This window comes from Elaeis guineensis, chromosome 3 (assembly GCF_000442705.2).
Source record: "Elaeis guineensis isolate ETL-2024a chromosome 3, EG11, whole genome shotgun sequence".
NCBI lineage: Eukaryota > Viridiplantae > Streptophyta > Magnoliopsida > Arecales > Arecaceae > Elaeis > Elaeis guineensis.
This window is the reverse complement of record NC_025995.2, coordinates 122,393,028-122,413,791: the sequence shown is the minus strand read 5'-3', so window position 1 is coordinate 122,413,791 and position 20,764 is coordinate 122,393,028. Positions and strand designations below refer to the sequence as shown.

At 46.3% G+C, this 20,764-nt stretch overlaps 1 protein-coding gene across 4 annotated transcripts; it reads right to left on the bottom strand.

Moving 5' to 3' along the window:
* Window positions 1–347: 347 nt before the first annotated feature.
* Window positions 348–17,619, bottom strand: LOC105040403 (myricetin 3-O-glucosyl 1,2-rhamnoside 6'-O-caffeoyltransferase AT2). Of its 4 annotated transcripts, XR_012140235.1 has the most exons (10): window positions 17,116–17,619; window positions 15,975–16,865; window positions 15,745–15,810; window positions 13,681–15,279; window positions 13,452–13,501; window positions 2,221–2,291; window positions 1,694–2,083; window positions 1,233–1,297; window positions 1,007–1,140; window positions 348–717 (listed from the first exon to the last, which is right to left on the bottom strand). XR_012140235.1 is itself a non-coding variant. In XM_010916908.4 (2 exons), exons 1-2 carry the CDS (start codon window positions 17,524–17,526, stop codon window positions 15,975–15,977), a joined length of 1,302 nt encoding a protein of 433 aa, XP_010915210.2. In that variant the 5' UTR covers window positions 17,527–17,619; the 3' UTR covers window positions 15,869–15,974. The 4 variants fall into 4 exon arrangements, 1 of the variants encoding a protein (XP_010915210.2); XR_002164377.3 differs by having other exon boundaries at window positions 13,681–15,810; XR_012140236.1 differs by lacking the exon at window positions 15,745–15,810 and having other exon boundaries at window positions 13,681–13,764.
* Between the last annotated feature and the right edge of the window lie 3,145 nt (window positions 17,620–20,764).

Below are 20,764 nucleotides of genomic sequence, written 5' to 3'. Positions count from 1 at the left end.
CGGCCCACACGCGCGGGCCTGGGCTGCTCCCGCGCCAGGCGCCTGGTCCCGGGCCATGGCCTGCGGGCCCGCGCGTGGGCTGGGCCACGCACCCGCCTGGGCCGCACGCTTGGGTCGCACGTCCCGCACGTTGGCCCCGCCTGACCCGCATTCCGCCGGCCCGCCGCCGGCAGCCGGCGGTCCTCTGCCATTTCGGATCTCGTGCCGACTTCAAAAGTTCGTATCTCCTCCATCCGAACTCTGTTTGGGGTGATCTTGATCTCGTTGGACTCTATTTTTTACTGCGGACATCGCTGTGGGCTCAATGTGAATCGAATCTCGAGGCATCAAATCCTAACAATACCATATTGACTGTATCAATCCATATTGATGATTCTTCATTCTTTTTTTGGCTATAAGTTTCAATATGTACACAGTACCAATGCCATACCAATACCGTACTACTACAAATGGAAAAATGGTGTAAGTTTCAGTCCCAGTCATTAAAACTTTGACATCAACACATCTAATATTTGATCAAAATCCTAGCAAGACAAAAAAACACAGTATAATGACAATAAACATAAGGAAGTTCCAATAGATAAGCAAGCAAATAAAGTATAATAACAAATGATAACAATGTGAGGCCTTCTTCCTTCTTTGCTTCATCTCCCTTGCTCTCTCTTCCTCTCTTCTATCTTCTCTCTCACTAACTGTTGCTTAGATCCCCCTAACAACCTGAGAATTTTATAGAAAAATAACAGTATAATAGTAATAATCAATTGGCGGCAGCTCCAAAGGGTACGCCAGCAAATAACATTATAGTAACATATAACAACAATTACATTGTAGACCTCTGACCAACTAACAACCTGAGAAAATTTGATACTAAAACTAAGACACAATAACAATGCAATGACAGTTCACATGAGGCAAATCCAACTAGAAACAAGCAAAAAAGAGGTTGCTGGCCATTTTCATTAAAAGAGCAGGCATTTAGCTACAAGGCAGTGAGCCAGTGACTAACCTGTCAGTCCATATTCTTCGATTCTTTACAGCTCTACAACAATGAGATCTGATAATTAACAACCATATCAAATGCATCACATTAAGCAGTCTCTTTCTATCTATCCATCCATCTGTCTGTCTGTCTATTTTCCACTGCAAGTGTGTATCTTTCAAAATCAAACCTAAGTTATTTCACATTAAAAACAGCAACCAGATTTTGTGGTGACAACGGGATTAAAAGGTACCTTTGGGCAGGAAAAAAATTCAAGCATGGTCCCTTCTTAGGAGGTTCAAATTCAAAGATTGGAACCTGTAAAGAAACCACCAATCTTTCTAAGGATTGAATATAGATCTGGATTACTGAATATGTGTTCCGATCCAAGACCTAAATCCAACCCATTACTAGCACTAACAAAAGCATTCAAATCTGAAGCAAATGATTCGTCTTAAAACAATGATGATCAACTTAACATCACAATACTTGACATCAAAGATTATATAGTGACATAGGGAGGTATTACAATGTTTGTATCACTATTCTATATTTACTAAAATTCTTTCTGAAATGAAGTTCATTCTGCAGATCCCGGGTAAAACTACATAATGCAGTTCCTACTTGCTGAAAATTATAAAACAATAGCAGGGTCAAAACATTCACATATTCCTTCTAAAATATAGTGTGGAAGCACAAGTTTAAGAACCATACCTTAAATTGTCCTCCACTCGATAATTTCCCAGTCATGAGGGTATTGTCAGTACCTAAAGAACCAAAAATCAACGTCCTTTTGTCATGCTTAACTTCCACCCTGCAAAATATAACCATAACAAAGAATTCACAGCATCACAGAGGACATTGCACCAAGAATGTAGAACTTTTAAAGGATACATCTTCTCTGAATTTCTTCATCTTACTTCTACAAAAAAGAGAAGTAGGAGTTGAAGGAAAAATATGTTATTTATTAGTAACATGTGGAGGGGAGAACTCTCTTTGAAAGATGCTCATGAATTCAGCACTCCTATTCATGAATTCAATACTCCTATCCATGGAAAAATTGGAACAACCCCGTCCCACGGGATTTAAAACCTCAGCGAGCACCTAACAATTGTCAACAAGATCCATATGAACTTATTTGCAATTGTTAACATAAATCGATTGAAAACAAATGCTTTTTTTGGAAAGAAAAGCAAAAGGAATAATAGGGAGGAGGTAAGACACAAAAGAAAAACACCAACCTTAATTCCCAAGCCTAAAGAAGCTTCAAATACAACGTAAGTCTCCATGGCTATGATTCCTCGTTCCAAACCTTCAGAGGGAGCAAGATGGGCATATATATGATCTGATCAAGTTGTAGGGAGAGAAGAAAGACAACATGTTTTTTTTTAAAAAAAAAAAAAAGAAACCCACTTTCTCAAACTTCATAAAGATCATAAGTGCTTTGTGTATTTTCCTTTTTGGCAATGTACTAGAAATGCAAGATGGTTTGGTCGACAACAAGCATGATACTTCTATTATCAAACATGCAAGCCCCTAATATACATCATATCAAGGAATTCCTTACCTCCTCAGAAGAAACATGAACCATTTCAAATTGGTGTTCCATCTGCAGTAACCATTTAGATCCTATCCTTGACAAAGAAGATGGCCCTCCTGGTTAAACCCCAAGTCCACAACTAGATCCTCAATACAGTTTGGTAGTGGCACTTATCTTTGATGGAAAAGGCAATTCTGCTTAATAGGGACTTCTTTGCTAGTGATTGCACTGCTGATGTGCATAGCAAGGAAGGCAACTTGAGTGTAACAGAGATGAGACTTATCACTAATCAAGCTTGGTTTGAAATTAATTTTGAGCTTGAAAATTGAGATCAAACTTGATAATTTACCAGTATTCTGAGTTTCAAGTCTGATTTCAAACCAACCTGAACATCAGCTTAATCGATCAGCTTGAAAATCTTGAATCGAGCTAGGAATCAATTCAAGCTTGAATCAAAGCTTAATTCAAGCTTGGTTGAAATATGAACTAACATTTAATGGATCCAAAAATTAAATAATGAAATGACCCTAATATTATGGATCATTGGATCTAAGATCCAATGACCACTATCTGAATTCACACATACATCCATACATAGGTACATACATGACATATTTTCAAGCCTCATTGAGCCAGCTTTATTTTTGGTTCAGCTTGAAAATTAATTTCGAGCCTTGATTGCTGGTTCAAGCTTAGTTTCTTCATCTTCAAAGCAAGCCTGAATCAAGCCTTTTCTGAGCGAGCTTGAGCTATTCAGACCATTTGCAATCCCTATTCATATGAAATATGGATAGCTAAATCTCCTCCTGCTTCCCCTTTCATGGGGAATAAAAAAATCAAAATCAAAATGAGAGAATCGCGCAGTATCCGTTGCAGGAGATGGAGCAGGATCGTGGCCGTTTATCGTGGCTGGTCAGGTAGTAATGGAGCCGCGTGGGATCCGTCATAGGGAGTGGAGCAGTGCTGCGATCGTTACTGCGGCCTGTCAGGGAGTGGTGGAGCTGCGCGGAATCCGCCGCAGGAAATGTAGCAGAATCGTGGCCGTGATTGTGGCTTGGGAGTGCAGATCTGTCGGCTGAAGTTCGGCAGTGGTCGGAGTCCGGCCACCGTAGAGGTCCGGACGAAGACTATCTGCAGCCGTTGGAATCGAAGACGGAGCCCGGCTCCCGTAGGAGTCCGGGCGGAGCTGTCCTGTAGTCGATGTCGGCGGCGGAGCCCGGCTCCCGTAGGAGTCCGGACGGAGTCTGCTTGCGGCTGAAGTTATCGGCGGAGTCCGGCTCCCGTAGGAGTCCGGACGCAGTCTGTCTTGCAGCCGTTGGAGTCGAGGACGAAGCTCGGCTCCCGTAGGAGTCTGGGCGAAGTTTTCCTGCAATCAAGGTTAAAGGCGAAGTCCGGCTCCCGTAGGAGTCCGGACGGGGCTTACCAGCAGTTGACGCTGAGGACGGAGCCCGGCTCCCATAGGAGTCCGGGCGGAGCTGTCCTGTAGTCGATGTCGGCGGCAGAGCCCGGCTCCCGTAGGAGTCCGGGCGGAGTCTGCTTGCGGCTGAAGTTATCGGCGGAGTCCGGCTCCCGTAGGAGTCCGGACGCAGTCTGTCTTGCAACCGTCGGAGTCGAGGACGAAGCTCGGCTCCCGTAGGAGTCCGGGCGAAGTTTTCCTGCAATCAAGGTTAAAGGCGAAGTCCGGCTCCCGTAGGAGTCCGGACGGGGCTTACCAGCAGTTGACGCTGAGGACGAAGCCCGGCTCCCGTAGGAGTCCGGGCGGAGCTGTCCTGTAGTCGATATCGCGGCGGAGCCCGGCTCCCGTAGGAGTCCGGGCGGAGTCTGCTTGCGGCTGAAGTTGTCGGTGGAGTCCGGCTCCCGTAGGAGTCCGGGCGGAGTTGTCATGTAGTCGATTCCACTGAGGACTTCGGCTGTGGGTATTTCATACCCAACACCAGTCCCCCTACTTCCGAGTTTGAATTTCAAACGAAGGAAGTACAGAGAGAGAGATGGGCACAGCCGAAACCGTCCCTTCGAATCCTGCGCACTGCCGCCTCCAGATATTTTGGCATTAAATGTGCGCGTGCCAGAGTCTTTTCGAATTGGAGCGGTACGAGGGGACGCTTCGAAATTCCCGCAGGTACACTGGCCTAGGTACTGCGCAATTATGATCCTGCCAACCGTCAGCCGCTTTTAACCATCTGTCAGGGGGAGTGGGACACGTGTCGGATGCGGACTGGTCCGGGGGATTCGCGATCATTATGGCGCCGGATCCCAGGGTCTATTTAAACCCGTCCTCCCACCTTTAGGCGTCCTACTCCGTTTCTGAGTTCTCACTAGTGTCTGTCTTCTCTTCGAGAGCCCTCTTCAGTGAGCGTCTTCTCGAGCCGTAGGCGCCTCCCATTTTTCGTCCCTCAGGTCCCTCAGAGTAATATAGGTTAGTGCCAACCTTCCTCTCACCGCCTAGGGGCTTCTTTTCTCGTCATTACTTTGTGCATCCCTCCGAGTTAGTCTTCGGCCTCTCGTTCCCCTTTCGGTCCGTCTTTTTAGGGTCCTTTAGATCCCCCCTTCGAAACTACTCAAAATATCCTCTGGCTCTTCTGCTCCCAGCAGTTCCGAGAGTTCTTCTGTTTCAAACCCCCAGGTCCCTGTCTCTGTGGACGAACCCGCATCTGGGGCTGGGCTTCGCCCAGTTTTCGCGCCGGGCGTTATTCCATGTTCCTTGACTTCGGAGGAACTCCTTCTGATAAGGGTTCAGTATGGAGTTCCTCCGGAGTACGACCTGGAGCTACCAGGCCCCTCTGACCGGGCCAGCACTCCCCCTCCCATCGCTTTTGTTTGTACCAGGAAGCGTTCCGTGCCGGACTCCGGCTTCCGCTTCCTTCCTTTGTCGCTGCCCTCTTCCGCTTCTTGGACATCTCCCTCGCTTCCGTGGCCCCGAATTCCTTTAGGTTTTTGATAGGGTTTCTCTCCCTCTGCCACGTAGTCGAGGTTCAGCCGTCTCTCTCCTTGTTTAGGCATTTTTATACCTTCAAATGCCATCCTTCGGCGAAGGACTGGTGGTACTTCTCCCCCCAGTTCGGTAAGAAGGGGTTGCTGAAAGGCGCTCCTTCTTCGATCCACAATTGGAAGGGGAAATACCTCTTCGTCCACTGCCCGACCCTGGAACTGGGCCTGCCCCCTTGGGGCTCTCTGAGGGATTCTGTCCGCCGAGCTCCCAACCTGGGGGAGGACGACCTCCAGGCCGCCCAAAAGCTTCTAACTTATCCCGCTCCTTCCCTTCCTAATCTTCTGAGGGAGCAGCTTCTTTTCAACGTCGGTCTGAGCCCCCAGGATCCAGCGAGTATTCATCTTATCTTTTCTTTTCTTGCCTTTCTCCTCTTCTTCTCTTTACCTCTTTTTCCTTCCCTTTCTTTTTTTTTCTTTCTTCTCTTTTTTTTTTCTTTCTTTTTTTTTTTTTTTTTTTGATTTTTGATTGATCGGTGTTGCTTCTTTTCCCCCTTTTTCTTCTTTTTTTTTTTTTTTAAGGAATGGACGCCGAAGCAGCGCGGATGCTCGCCAGGGGCATGAGAGCTCAGAAGAGAAAGGGCGCGGCGGCCTCCGGATCGGCGAAGAGGGCCAGGGCGGAGGAGACGAGCTTGGCTGCGCCCGTCCAGGCGGCCCCAGCCATCGACATTCCCTCAGATGTCGAGCCAGTGGCTCCCCGGGCCTCCTCGAGGAGCCCGCCGACTGGGGCCCCCGCTCCGGGGGTTCGCTCCACGGAGGCGCCCGCCGCGGGGAGGAGGAGGAAATCGGTGGCTCGCAGGGCGAGTAGCCACCGAGCTGTCGTAGACGAGTCCGTCTGCTCCGAGGAGGGATCGGAGAATCCCTTCAACGATAGGGACTTGATCAGGCGGTTGATCGACGGCTGCATCCTGTCCGACGTCGTGGAGAGGATCGACCGCGCCGATCCTGAGCAGCGGGCTTGGAACTCTTTGGGATCCTTCCTCGAGGTAAACGGATCTTTATTTACACGGTCACTCGGCCTTTGTCGTAATTCTCTATCCGTCCTTGCAGATTGGGCACCAGCTCTTCGCCTATATCGAGGCGGTGAGCCGCATGAGGAGGAACATCCTCCAGGCGGAGGAACGCTGCCAAGCCGAGGTTGCCCGCCTCCAAGCGAAGTCGGCTGAAGTAGCCGCCCTCCAGGAGGCTCTGGAAAGAGAGAAGCAAGCCCGGGAGGAGGAGAGGCAGATCTTGGAGGAGTCGGCGAGGAAGGCGGAGGCCGAGGTCGCCCATTTGGTCGAGCAAACTCCGATCCTGGTCTCGAAGGCCAGGGCCCTTGCGGTGGAGGAATTCAAGGCCTCCGCGGAGATGAGGGACCTGAATGTCTAGTTTGGCCAGGAGGCGTTCACCAAGGGGTTCGAGCTCTGCCAAGAGAAGGTGGCCAGCAAATTCCCCGAGCTCGACCTCGGCTTCCTTGAGGAGTCCGAAGACGAGGCCGGTCCCTCGTCTGCCGCCACCGCGGTCGCACCCCCCGCGCCGAGTTCTCCACCTCCCGCCCCTGAGGTCTGAGACCTCTGATCTTGTGCCCTTACTTTGTCGCAATATTTCCTTTCTGTTTGTCTTCAAAATTATTCAATCAATAAAGTCGAATTTCTTGTTGTGGATGGTTTCTCCTTCCCCCTCCTCCTTCTTTCTGCTTTTCTCCTTGCAATGAGTCGTTCCCTGATGCTTTTGCCTTCCGATGGCAGTGTCCTGCAGAAGCACTCCCCTTGCCCCTGGGGGTCCCGCTGAAATCGACAATCCAGCGGTTGAAAAAGGAGGCCCTTCACCTGACAAAAAAGTTGAAGAAGACGGAAGGCGAGCTCCGCAAATCGAGAGAAGGTCATTCTGAAGCCGCCGCTGAGGCCGCCCACTTTCGGAGTCTCCATGTGAAGGCGATCATGGATTACAGCCGAAGGAAGGCGAACTTCGCAAAGAACTCGAGGAGTGCAAGAAGAGCACTAGCGACCGTATTTGGGCTCAAGAAGCCAGGATCAGCGCCCTTAAGGTGGAACTGTCAGCTGCGAAGAGGAAGATCGGCCAGCTGGAAGGAAATTCATCCCGGCTCTTGGCCCGGGTCGATGATGAACAGAAGTGGTCGCAGAAGGTCTCCGACCTTCAGAAGCAGCTTCAAGACGCCGAGATGAGCCACGACGTGCAGCGGGCTAGCTGGCGCCGGCAGGTGGAAGAGTATAAAGGGAGATTCCGGACGGCGGCCGACGAAGTCGTTCGTCTCCAGAGGCAGCTGGCTAACAGGGCGCAGCTTACTTCCGCCCAAGATTCTGAAGAGCTCCAAGCCCTGAGAGGCACTGTTGAAGGGATTTCTGTCTTCCTCGGGGAGAAGACAGCCGAGCTGCAACAAGTGAAGATCCAACTGGCACTTGAGCGGCGGGCCGTCGCAGACACGGAGGCGGAGTCCGAAGTTTTGAGGAAGAGGCGTCGAGAAGCGGAGGCTGAGAGCCAGCAACTTCGTCGGGCGCTCCAGGACGCGCTGCGGAAGAAGGAAGAGCTAGAAGGAGAAATAGAGAATCTGAGGCAGTCCTGGTTGAGGGACGGAATAGATAACTCTAGGTCGGAGAGATCAGGGCCTCCTTAGAGCTCTTTTTGTCTTTCTGTCTTATCATGTAGTTACTTCCTTTTTGTCGTTTTGCCCTTCTTTCCTTGGCCTTCCTGGCTTTGTAGTGTGTATATCGGAAATGGAATAAAAAGAGCGTTTTGTGTTACCTCGTCCGCGCGCTGCACTAATATCGCTGTCTGCCGATCCTTTCTTGCCATCTGACTTGCCTGATGTTGACATCGTCGGGAGGGGGCTTTTCCCTTTCATCTGATCTTGTTAGCCGGCCAGGTTTCGCCACCATTAACCCTTGCTGCAGAAGTCGTGGATGGAGCCCGACTCTCGTAGGAGTCCGGCTGAAGTCTTCCTTGTGGGCGGAACCCGGCTCCCGTAGGAGTCCGGGGAAGTCTTCCTTGTAGGCGGAACCCAGCTCCCGTAGGAGTCCGGGTGAAGTCTTCCTTGTAGGCAGAACCCGGCTCCCGTAGGAGTCCGGGTGAAGTCTTCCTCGCGGGCGGAACCCGGCTCCCGTAGGAGTCCGGGTGAAGTCTTCCTTGTAGGCGGAACCCGGCTCCCGTAGGAGTCCGGATGAAGTCTTCCTCGCGGCGGAACCCGGCTCCCGTAGGAGTCCGGGTGAAGTCTTCCTCGCGGGCGGAACCCGGCTCCCGTAGGAGTCCGGGTGAAGTCTTCCTTGTAGGCGGAACCCGGCTCCCGTAGGAGTCCGGGTGAAGTCTTCCTTTGCGTCGTGAAGGAACCCGGCTCCCGTAGGAGTCCGGGTGAAGTCTTCCTTTGCGTCGTGAACGGAACCCGGCTCCGTAGGAGTCCGGGCCTTCCATTTTGCTCGAGCCGGTGCGAGGTTCTCCCCTCGTTACCAGCCTGGCTGTGGGGGCGCGTTAGGGTACTGTAAGGCCTCTCCCCCCATCCGGTCTAAAAGAACCGGGCCTTCGACTTTGCTCATGTCAGGAAGAGGTTCTCCTCCTGTTCCTGACATGGCTGTGGGGGCACATTAGGGCGTTGTAAGGCCTCTCCCCCCATCCGGTCTAAAAGAACCGGGCCTTTGACTTTGCTCATGTCATGACGAGGTTCTCCTCATGTTCCTGACATGGCTGTGGGGGCACATTAGGGCGTTGTAAGGCCTCTCCCCCCATCCGGTCTAAGAGAACCGGGCCTTTGACTTTGCTCATGTCAGGACGAGGTTCTCCTCCTGTTCCTGACATGGCTGTGGGGGCACATTAGGGCGTTGTAAGGCCTCTCCCCCCATCCGGTCTAAGAGAATCGGGCCTTTGACTTTGCTCATGTCAGGACGAGGTTCTCCTCCTATTCCTGACATGGCTTTGTTTTTGGAGGGATCATATCCAGTCATAATAAATCCACGCCAGGTGGAAAGGGCACGTTAGGTAGAAAGGAAAGTAGATTCAAGGTGAAATCGTAAGTGATACATTTACAGTTTTTCCGCTCCTCCTTGAGGCCCTCCGGTGATGGAGTCGATGGTCCCGATGGGAGGCCGATCCCCGGGTTGCTCCTCCCTTCTCTATGGTTCAGGCTGTGGAAGGGCTCTTGGCCGGTCTCCTCTACCCTCAGGCCTGCGGCGGATGAATCTGTCGAGTCGACCTCGCCGAATGAGCTCCTCGATCTCGTCCTGGAGCTGGATGCATTCCTCTGTGTCGTGGCCGTGGTCGCGGTGGTAGAGGCAGAACTTGTTGGGGTTGCGCTTCCCGGGGTGTGTGCGCATCCTCTCCGATCTAGGGAGCTGCTCCCTGACCTCCATTAATACCTGGGCCTTCGAGGCGTTGAGGGGGGCGTAGTTGCGAAATCTCCTGGTGGGGAGCCCCGCCGAACCCCGCGGTCCGGGCTTCTCTGCCTGCGTGCCCGGGGTGGAGTATGGGTGCGCTTATGTCCAGGAGGGGATCGGGAACGCGGCCGGGCTTCCTTTGGCCTTTTCTCAACTGCGGGCTTACTCGAATCTCCCGCTGGCCGCTCCGTTGCTGTCTCTTCGTCCTTCATTTTGAAGGCTTCTTCCGCTCGGGCGTATCCTTCAGTCCGAGCCAGTAAATCGGCAAAATCCCTGGGGTACTTCTTCTCCAGGGAGAACAAAAGATCATTCTTCTGAAGGCCACCTTTCAGGGCGGCCATGGCAACTGATTGGTCCAAGTTCCGGACCTCCAACGCCGCGATGTTAAAGCGGTTGACGTAGGCCCGTATGGACTCCCCTTCCCTCTGCTTGATGTTGATGAGGGACTCCGAACCCTTCCGGGGGCACCGGCTGCTGACAAAATGGGCCACAAATTGATGGCTCATTTAATCGAAGGAAAAGATGGTACCCGGCTTCAAAGCCGAGTACCAGTTCCTCGCTGCTCCCTTCAAAGTAGACGGGAAAGCCCGACATAAGATGGCGTCAGGAGCGCCGTGAAGCAGCATCATCGTCCGGAAGGCCTCCAGATGATCAACCGGGTCCGAAGTCCCGTCGTAGCTTTCGAACTGGGGAAGCTTGAAGTTTGGCGGGATCGGTTCCTGCATGATCATTTGAGAGAAGGGAGGGTCAGTACAAATATCCTCACCATGAGCGGGGGGCGCGTGGCGGAGTTCTTCAATCTGCCGGTTCATCTCCTGGAGCCTCCGGTCCAGGAAATCCTCTCGACTTCGAGTCTCGAGGGTCCTCTGGCAGAGCGGGGGCAGAGATCTTCCAGGGGTGGAGTCGTGGTCCGATTGAGGGCTCTCTACCCTCGGATTTGTTTTCCCGGGAAGGACGGGGCGGCTGGCCCAGGTGGCCCGCCCCGCCGTCGGGTTCTGACATTCCGGAGATGCCTTTTCCGAGTGCGCCGACGCCTGCGGTTGCTGCTGTTGCATTGCTTGCACAGCTTCGATGAGGCCTCTAACCTGCTGTGCCAGCAAGTCAAATTGCTCCGTGCCGACCGCCACCGCTGGAGGAGGAGGAGGAGGCTGGAAAACAGGAGGGGAGGCCGGAGCCTGAGATCTGGCCGCGGAGGCCGTGGACCGTCGTGTGGACGCCTTGCGTGGAGGCATCGAGCGTGGATCTCGTCGGAGAAAATTAGGAGTGGATGTCGGAGAGACGATCGGAGGCGGCTCCGTTGAACACTCCTTTAAGAACAAGGGTACTGCGAAGGTTGGGCCCCTTCCTCTAGCGCCAATCCTGTTGGTGCAAAAATCTGCTTGCGCCGGAGAAGCTGGAGTCGGAGAAGTCGCGGTCGTCGCCGGGACCTGCAAAGGAAGTCTAAACCGGAGGTGGGGTTGCTCCGGCAAGACCCTCCGACGCTCAAGTCAGTTCTCTGCCTCAACAAGAATGGAGTGCTCGAACGGAGAATTTAGCAGAGTTTTGAGATAAGAAATGAGCTTATAGAATAACGTATCTGGGTCCCCCTTTTATAGGCGGAGGAAGCAACGGATTGATGGCGACGTTTGTAACCGTCTGGCAGTGGACTGCCCCGGGTCAGGCGGAATTTGCTGCGAAGTGTAGTGGAACGGACCCGTGGCTATCGCTGGGGCGTGCCACGTGGAGTCTGTCGCGTGAAGTGGGGTGGCGTTTGTCGTCGTGACTTGCCAGTGGATGGGAGAATCGCGCAGTATCCGTTGCAGGAGGTGGAGCAGGATCGTGGCCGTTTATCGTGGCTGGTCAAGTAGTAATGGAGCCGCGTGGGATCCGTCATAGGGAGTGGAGCAGTGCTGCGATCGTTACTGCGGCCTGTCAGGGAGTGGTGGAGCTGCGCGGAATCCGCCGCAGGAAATGTAGCAGAATCGTGGCCGTGATTGTGGCTTGGGAGTGCAGATCTGTCGACTGAATTTCGGCAGTGATCGGAGTCCGGCCACCGTAGAGGTCCGGACGAAGACTATCTGCAGCCGTTGGAATCAAAGACGGAGCCCGGCTCCCGTAGGAGTCCGGGCGGAGCTGTCCTGTAGTCGATGTCGGCGGCGGAGCCCGGCTCCCGTAGGAGTCCGGACGGAGTCTGCTTGCGGCTGAAGTTATCGGCGGAGTCCGGCTCCCGTAGGAGTCCGGACGCAGTCTGTCTTGCAGCCGTTGGAGTCGAGGACGAAGCTCGGCTCCCGTAGGAGTCTGGGCGAAGTTTTCCTGCAATCAAGGTTAAAGGCGAAGTCCGGCTCCCGTAGGAGTCCGGACGGGGCTTACCAGCAGTTGACGCTGAGGACATAGCCCGGCTCCCGTAGGAGTCCAGGCGGAGCTGTCCTGTAGTCGATGTCGGCGGCGGAGCCCGGCTCCCGTAGGAGTCCGGGCGGAGTCTGCTTGCGGCTGAAGTTATCGGCAGAGTCCGGCTTCCGTAGGAGTCCGGACGCAGTCTTTCTTGCAGCCGTTGGAGTCGAGGACGAAGCTCGGCTCTCGTAGGAGTCCGGGCGAAGTTTTCCTGCAATTAAGGTTAAAGGCGAAGTCCGGCTCCCGTAGGAGTCCGGACGGGGCTTACCAGCAGTTGACGCTGAGGACGGAGCCCGACTCCCGTAGGAGTCCGGGCGGAGCTGTCCTGTAGTCGATGTCGGCGGCGGAGCCCGGCTCCCGTAGGAGTCCGGGCGGAGTCTGCTTGCGGCTGAAGTTGTCGGCGGAGTCCGGCTCCCGTAGGAGTCCGGGCGGAGTTGTCATGTAGTCGATTCTACTGAGGACTTCGGCTGTGGGTATTTCATACCCAACACATATTAACACCTATAATGCATGTATTTGTTCAGTACAAAACCAAAACTATTTCTTTGAATACAAAACAAGACATAGATAAAAAGAAGCCAAAGTTTCAGCATCAGATTATTGAGATAACAAGCTGTTTCCATTAACAATTTAGAAATTTGCATCTCTAACTGCTACATTCAATATCCAAAAAAAAAAAGTACACTTAGTAATTTCGTCTCCTCAACAATTTTGGCCCAATTATAGGCATCTATATTTGGAGATATCTGTCCTGGTGATGCCCATGACAGGGAAATACTGGACATGAATATTGGACATTGAGAAAGATTTGCCCTGAAAATCATTTTCTCATTTTTTAGCCAAATTCATGAATTGCTTAATCTGAAAAATACTTTTTTAGAGGAAGAACTTTCATTATCTATTACTAATTGTCAACCAAAAATTAAGAACTGCAACTTACTAAGTACATGAGCCATACAAAAGCATGAAAATAGAGAACATCCCGCAATCAACAACATACTTATGTTCAGATACTAATAAGTAACATGATTGAAAGAACAAAAATCAGTATGAAATTCAAAGTTTCAAATAAAATGTTTTCACTAGCTGTTGAAACAAAGTAAAATATAAACTAGAATTCTAAGAACAAAAGATGGTTAAAACAACTACAAGCCAGCACATGATAACAGCATTAGTATAGTAATACTCGAAATGAAGAAGATCAAGGGAAACTTACTTGGTCAAAGAATCACTTTGAAGTTGTTGAGCAAGAACAACTGCATCCAACTACAAAGCAAATAGCATTTTTATCCCTTCACTTAGCATTTCAAGATCATAAAAGAACTCAGCCATTCCTTATAATCAAAACAGCAGGTAATGAAAGCCAAAAATTACCATTATGGAAAACTTCTTTCTTATGGCATTTCAAAGGAAACGATAGCATACAAATAATAAGAAAAGCATACTTCTCCATTTCTATTAGTCTTCCTCCACCAGGATTCCAACCCAAAATAAGCAATGCAAGCTCAAATGTATCCGGCAGAACCTATCTATAACAAAACAAACAAAAAGTAATCAGACTAATAAATGCAGATCAAGCACCACATACATTAAATAAACAATTATCAGCATTTGAAGAAATCAAACCTGCTAATAGCTACTTATGGAAGAGGACAGATAATTGGAAACTAAAAAGAGGTTAACAAGTCAAAATAAACATAAGCTATCCAATAAAAAATGAACAAAATCACACTAGTCCTTGAGAAAGAAGCAAAATGAGAAGCAACATGAGAGAAATATTATCTTCACTGCACAAGCCAAACAATCAAAAGCACCAAACTACAGATTTCAAATATGATCTTCACTACACAAGCTAAAGAATTAAAATCACCAAACTACAGATTTCAATCCACCGTCAATCTCCACAAACCATAACCAAGAAGCCTTGACCCAGATGCTGGGATCAGCTTTATGTTTCCTTCAATTTCCATTTGTTGCCGCCACCAAGTACTTGTACAACTTCCATCCATGTTAGATATTCACATATCACATAGTCTGATCTGACAACGTAAATTTCAGTTCAAATAATCAGATCCTTCTGAGATCTGTGTTGAAATTGCCTGTGACAATTAAGTCGGTTCCCTACTGCGATGCCATTAACTGGAAAACTTGTAGGCTGTAGCACTTGAAACCTTGGTTTGAAAGCTCTACACTTATTCATAAATAAAGATGTTGATCTCAAAGGTTTGTTAAAGCAAGATCCATTATAATATAACAAGATGTTGCTTTACTATTATTATATAAATACAATATAACGTAATAATATTTTAATAATAATACAATATAATTATATTATAATAATATATTATATTATACTATATTATAATCTATTATTACATTAGATTATAACTAATAAATTATATTATAATTATATTTATTTTATATTATATTATATTATATTATAATAATATTATATTATATAATAATATTTTATTATATTATATTATTCTCCACTATACAATACTATGCAATATCTTTTATTATCATTTTATTATACCAAAAGTATTTTGCAAAAGCATCAAATGTATCAATTCCCACATAAGAGCATTTGGCAAAGACTATTTGCAACTCATAACATGTAACTCATAATGCTTATAGTAAGAGAGACCAATCAGGTAACACTGAAGATCCTTGCTCAAGTTAAGGTGGCTGGTTCTCTCCCAGCCTCTGAATTTCATCAAAAAAAGAAGATCCTTGCTCCAGTTGGTGTTGTTGCGAACTGCCCCAGGACAATATCTGCTCGTTAATTTTAAGTTAATATGAGCTAAGAACAAGCCAGAATGAGAGAAGATAAAGCAAATAGAGAACTGCTGAGTACTCAAAGGTGAAACAACCACCATCATTGCTGAGTATCCTATCCCCTCCTATCAGTAAACAACCTTGGTTGTGTTTGAAAGGACAACCTCCAGCCATTCATTCTTGCTGAGATTGCAAGTGAGCTGCATCCCATCATTGTTCAGTAACAAACCAACACAAAATAAATCCATGAAGTTCCTGACAGCAGTCTGAAAACGAAGACAATAGTTAATATGAACAGTGGTCAGTTCAGCTGATCCGCCCCCTGTTGGAATAATCCTCCAAACCAACAGTCGGCTGAACCAGAAGACAAGATGAAGCCACACACAGGGTGCAGTCCATCATAAGAGTAAAATAAAGAAGATTTGCCCTGTGTACTCAGAGCCAATTTAGAAAAGCACCATGCCCCAGCTCCTCCTGCCCTCCAGCTGGTCTAATGACCACTGCCGTGGTGGAAAAACCAGAGCCAGTTATATCCCAAAGCCGATTATCATCATGAAGGAAAAAATGGACTGGACATTCAAACACCGTTTGGAGCTATAATTTTATAGAAAGAGGAAAGAGGATCCAACAAGCTCTCATAGAAATGAGTTATGCAAGCAAAGACAGTTTTTGATTGATGTAACAGCAGACATATTTTTGACATATTATTTATCACAGTATGTTGCACTTGCCTGATTCTCAAAAACGCCAACTTCGATATCACAGCAGAGTTTCGGCAATTCTAACCCTGGCGAGCACTATTTCAAGAAAGGGTGAACCAGAATTTAGGGGGAAAATGGGAAAAAGATATAACGATAGAGAAGAATGATATTATTATTTGGTTAACGAACACGAACAAGAAGAAGCAATGACCAAGAGGATGGCAGTACAATTTATCAAGCAATTTTCTTTCAATTTTTACCTACTCGGACTTGGGGCAAAAATACTCATCCTCAAATTGGTTCAGTACTGTAGACGCCGAGATCGAATTCATATGATCAAGAAAACTTGGCAAGTGCTCCTTCGCAACACAACGGGTCATCAAACGCACACTTTGTTTGGCTGCAGGTGGCTTGAGAATGAAGCATAAAGGCACAAACTCGGTATCACTCAGTGGGACAACATGAACGGGTCCTCCCCATCCATAGTCGAGCTCAGAGAAGCCCACTCTAGTCCAATCCGTCACCCACAAAGACCCGTATCTCAATGGCTCTTTAAAAGGGTCTGCCGCGGGGTCTCCCATCAACCATTTTGAGAACCTGGACATCAGCTCATCTTTAGCCTCTTGGATTAAACTCACAATCTCGACAAGGGATGCATTCGTGATCTTCCCCCTGGTTGCTGTAACCGTCGCACGGTACATACAATTGCCATAATAACCTCCTTCAGGGGGTAATATTTGTTGCATCAGATGTCGAACATTTGTTGTAAAGATCAAGCAGACATCGACATGGGGATCCAAGTTGATTGCTCGAACGAGAGACTGCCAGACCTTGGCCGTGAGCACCTCGAACTTGGTGCAGATCCGACTCGTCTCTTTCGTGAATTTGCTCTTCATTTGGTGGACGTGGTCTAGAGAGAGATCTAAAACGAAAAGCTCCAAAGGCGACGTGATTAGTAGCTTAGGTTCGTTGTACAACCTGGGTGGGTTAGGGATAGCTTCTCTACACCAGATCGGCTCAACGGTCGGCCGCGCGAGACCTTTGGCCATCTCGGCTACGGCTTTCAGGAATTGACCGACTCCGGTGCCGTCAAAGAATGCATGATTGAATCTGATGCCGAGTGCAAATCCACCACAAGTGAATCCGGTAACCTGAATTCACGTAAAACCTGAGTTAGCTTTGGAATTAACGAATGCTTTATCACTTTCTTTTCCATTTAAATTGGCTCCCATCGTTTCAATCCAACAGAATAATAATGACAGAAAAATGATTGAATCTAAACCTTATCCTTCATTTATCCACCAGCCAGCTGGAATAACTAGTAATTAACCGTCGAGAGCACAACAGTTTTGCAACTAGGCGAAGCTGATAATGTGAAATTAATCATGCCAAGGGAGCTACCTGCATCAGCAAAATCGCATCCCTCTCTTTTGTTTCAGGGGAAGGGCATGGGAGGAGCAGTTGTTTGGGGATCATAAGAGGGCGTTCGAGGTGGTTGACATCTCCGAGGTTGCAGCTGGCGGATGCCTCGACAAACCATACGCCGTCTCCAGTACAGGCAACCTCCGGCTCGCCTTGGTCGGAATCCACGAGCCGGCCTGCGATGGGGTAGTAGGGGACAAGGGCCCTCGACAACGCTTCCCTTATTACCTTTGCAGGCTCTTCTCCGTGCCCAAACACATGGATCGAGTCATACAGGTATCTGCACCCTCGGGGATATCGATCCATGGAAGAAAGGGTGAGGTTGCCGGTCGGTGTTGGCTCGTAGGGGGGAACCAGGGCCTGGGCCAGCTTGGTCACGGAGAACCTCATTCTGGAGAACAGGGACTTTGCTTCGTTTGACCTTCCGCTCTCTCTCTCTCTCTCTCCCTCCGAATGTTATGAGCTCATCGACACAGGACACTACTTACTAGAGAGAGTCCACCACGACGTTTTTTTTATAGTCGCTAGACTAAACAACGAGGGAAACAGCGTTGCTGTAAACAAAAAAATGGACGCCTTGCAGGACACGTGGAACGACAAAAGGGAGACAAATAGGGCACTTGAGGGAGTATCTTCTTTTATCTTAATTTTTCCGTGTGGGAGATAAATATTTTTTTTTCAGTTGTTTTTTCCTTCTATGTGTATGGGACCCCGTAACCTTTCAAAAAATCCTGAGCGAGTTTCCGGATGAGACCAGGATTAGAAAATTTCAAATCCTCAGCCGACTTGTTTACCAAACAGGTCACTATTTAAAAACTAATCCTATTTAATAAATAGATAATCTGGCCAGATCTAATCTATTTAATAAATGTGTTAAACAAAAAGAGGGCACTTAAAGTTGGTCAATGGTCAATGGAAGGGGCCACAATTTTTAGGACGACGGGGTTACACGGAGCCTGCCGTTTACCTCTCTTCTTTTTTTTTCTCTCTTGTTTTACCTCTCCTCCGCTCTCCCTATTTCATTGGTTCGGACCTAGCACGAAATGATGTTAAGGACGCACCAAATTGGACCATCAATCAGCTGATACAGGCTCCAGTATCAACATAGTGGATCTTGTTATCATCTATAGGTGGTTTAGACTTCATCCTTTTCTTACCAAAAACAAAATCATTCCACATGATGATTACATTTCCGTTGGTTTTTGTTTTTCTATATGTACATGCATTTCAAATACAAAAAAAATGGTGTCACGATAAAATTTGAGGTTAAGTATTTAGGAAAAAAAATGGATACCAATATTTTTTATTTATTTCCAATATAAATTATTTTAAAGAATAATTAAAATATCATTAAAATAATAGATGATATTAATATAAAGTCAAAATTAAATTTAAATCACAATAGGAAATTGCAATAGCTTTATTTATATTATAATATGCATAACAAATTGTGGTTGAATAAGTGTAATATAGTTGTTGCATATACAGTATAATATATTATTTATATTATTAAAAAATAAATAATATAAATCTCCAAGGATATATGAGAAGAAGGTGAAGAATACATCCCCAATGAGCTGATTAGATATAGACCTCACAGCATTGGGTGGAGTAAAGGTGGAGTAAAACAACAATCGAGTGCGAATCTAAGTGAACTAATTGGATGGATCATAGATCATGGTGGCTATGGCTAGAGTAAAGAGGAGGTAAAGAAGATAGAGGGAGAGAAGGCAATGATAAATGATTGGACGGTATCACTCATCTAATATATATATACATATATATATATATATATATTAAAATGAAGGTTTTTGTATTGATAGAGCCTCGTTCACCACATGTATGTATGGTATATTCACTATATGTGCATAAAAATATCAAATAATATTTAACTATATACTTTGAAAGGGCAAATAATATTTAATAAATATTAAATAGTATTTATAAATGTATTTATTCCATGTCTATATATAGTATATCTTTATTTAAGAAATGTATTTAGAAATACGTGATTGCATACTATAATTTTCTACCATCATTTTTTTAGTTATTTATTTATTTTTATTTTTTATTTTAAGATTGACATGATCATGGTTATCAACTAAGTGAACCCACACTCTTTAGCTTCTTTTCCACGTTTTGATTCACCAAGTAATAGCTTCCGAGCCTTTTCCTGATGTAATCTTTCTAATATTCGATGCCGTCTGATTATAATCAGATCGACGAAACCATATATATTATCAAATTTTCACCATTGAATTGAAGTTGTTGGAAAAGTCTCATGGTCTTTAATCGAAAAAAAATTCAAAAGAATCCAAAAAGCATTGTTCACAAGCATTTTTTATTAAAAATTATTTAAAGTGGTGAATTATATTCCTTCCTTCATTGTGTATTTGAAGGAGAACCATAAGTAGCACAAATATACATGCTAAAGCTACATTATGCTAAAACTACTTTAATTATAGAGCCCTCATTCTATCATATTTATGAATGGTATACTAACTACGTATACATAAAATATTTTTTTTGAAAATATATTTAATATATATAAATGCAAATGTGATATCATGGATAATCGTGGCATTTTGCTATATTTATAAATAGTATATCTATTACATATACATGAAAATATTTTTTAAAAATATATTTAATAAATGATTATTCAATTTCATATGGAAACATTTGGGCTTCAATAACATAAATGAAAATGTGACATTATGGGAATAATCATGGCCCTTAGTCTACTTTACGTTTATCAAAATTCCCCTTTCTTTCCCCTCTCCTCTCCTTCTCTTCTTTTAGTTGATTGCCTTTAAAGTTCAAATAAGGAAAAAAAAAATTTCTCAAATTTTAATCTCTAGATTTTTTGGTGAGCCATCGATTAAACATATTTGCACCAGTTGTTTTACCAAAAGACTGCCTCCCATTATCGCTTTCTCTTGCAAGAGATGAGATGTGACCATCGAAAATGTCTTCACGATCAAGTCTCGCATACTGATATATCCTCATTTATTTAGAGCTCAAAAAATGCTGCTATCATTGATGGTAATGATGATTCGATAGAGAAAGATCTTTCCAGCAAGTTGGCCATCGGAAGAGTTGGGGATGTGAGAGAAGAAGATCAAAAGAGAAAATGAATAAGAGATGGAAGTGTTAAAAAATGATAAAAAAAAAAAAAAGAAAGAAATGAGGATTTAAGAAGAGGTTCATGGAATTTGGGTCATACCCATTAGATCTTCATAAGATATGTCCATAATATTCACTGCTCTAGTTTGATATTTTTTTATTATTATATTTTAATTAAATATTAATAAATTATATATTATTTTTAAAATAATAATATGTAATTAATAAAAAAATAATATTAGTAGTCAGTATATATTTTTAAATCAGAAAAAAAAGTATTACATGCATTGCACGGACTTATAACCCTCTTCATCTCTCCCAAAATAGGGCTGTTTCAAATTTCTCACCTGAAGTGTAGCCATCCCTCTAAAGTTAACTGCTGGGATGGAAACCTAGATAGGGTAAAATGCTTATTTGGAAATTGTCCCACGAATGGTTGGGGATAAAAACATCCCTGTCCCGCTTCCAAACTGGGCCTTAGGATTGTTCCTGAGGATGTCTT

Coding starts and splice junctions, on each gene's coding strand:
- LOC105040403 (XM_010916908.4), bottom strand. CDS start 17,526: ATGAGGTTCTCCGTGACCAAGCTGGCCCAGGCCCTGGTTCCCCCCTAC. Junction 16,866..17,115: donor ATGCGATTTTGCTGATGCAG/GTAGCTCCCTTG, acceptor ACGTGAATTCAG/GTTACCGGATTCACTTGTGG.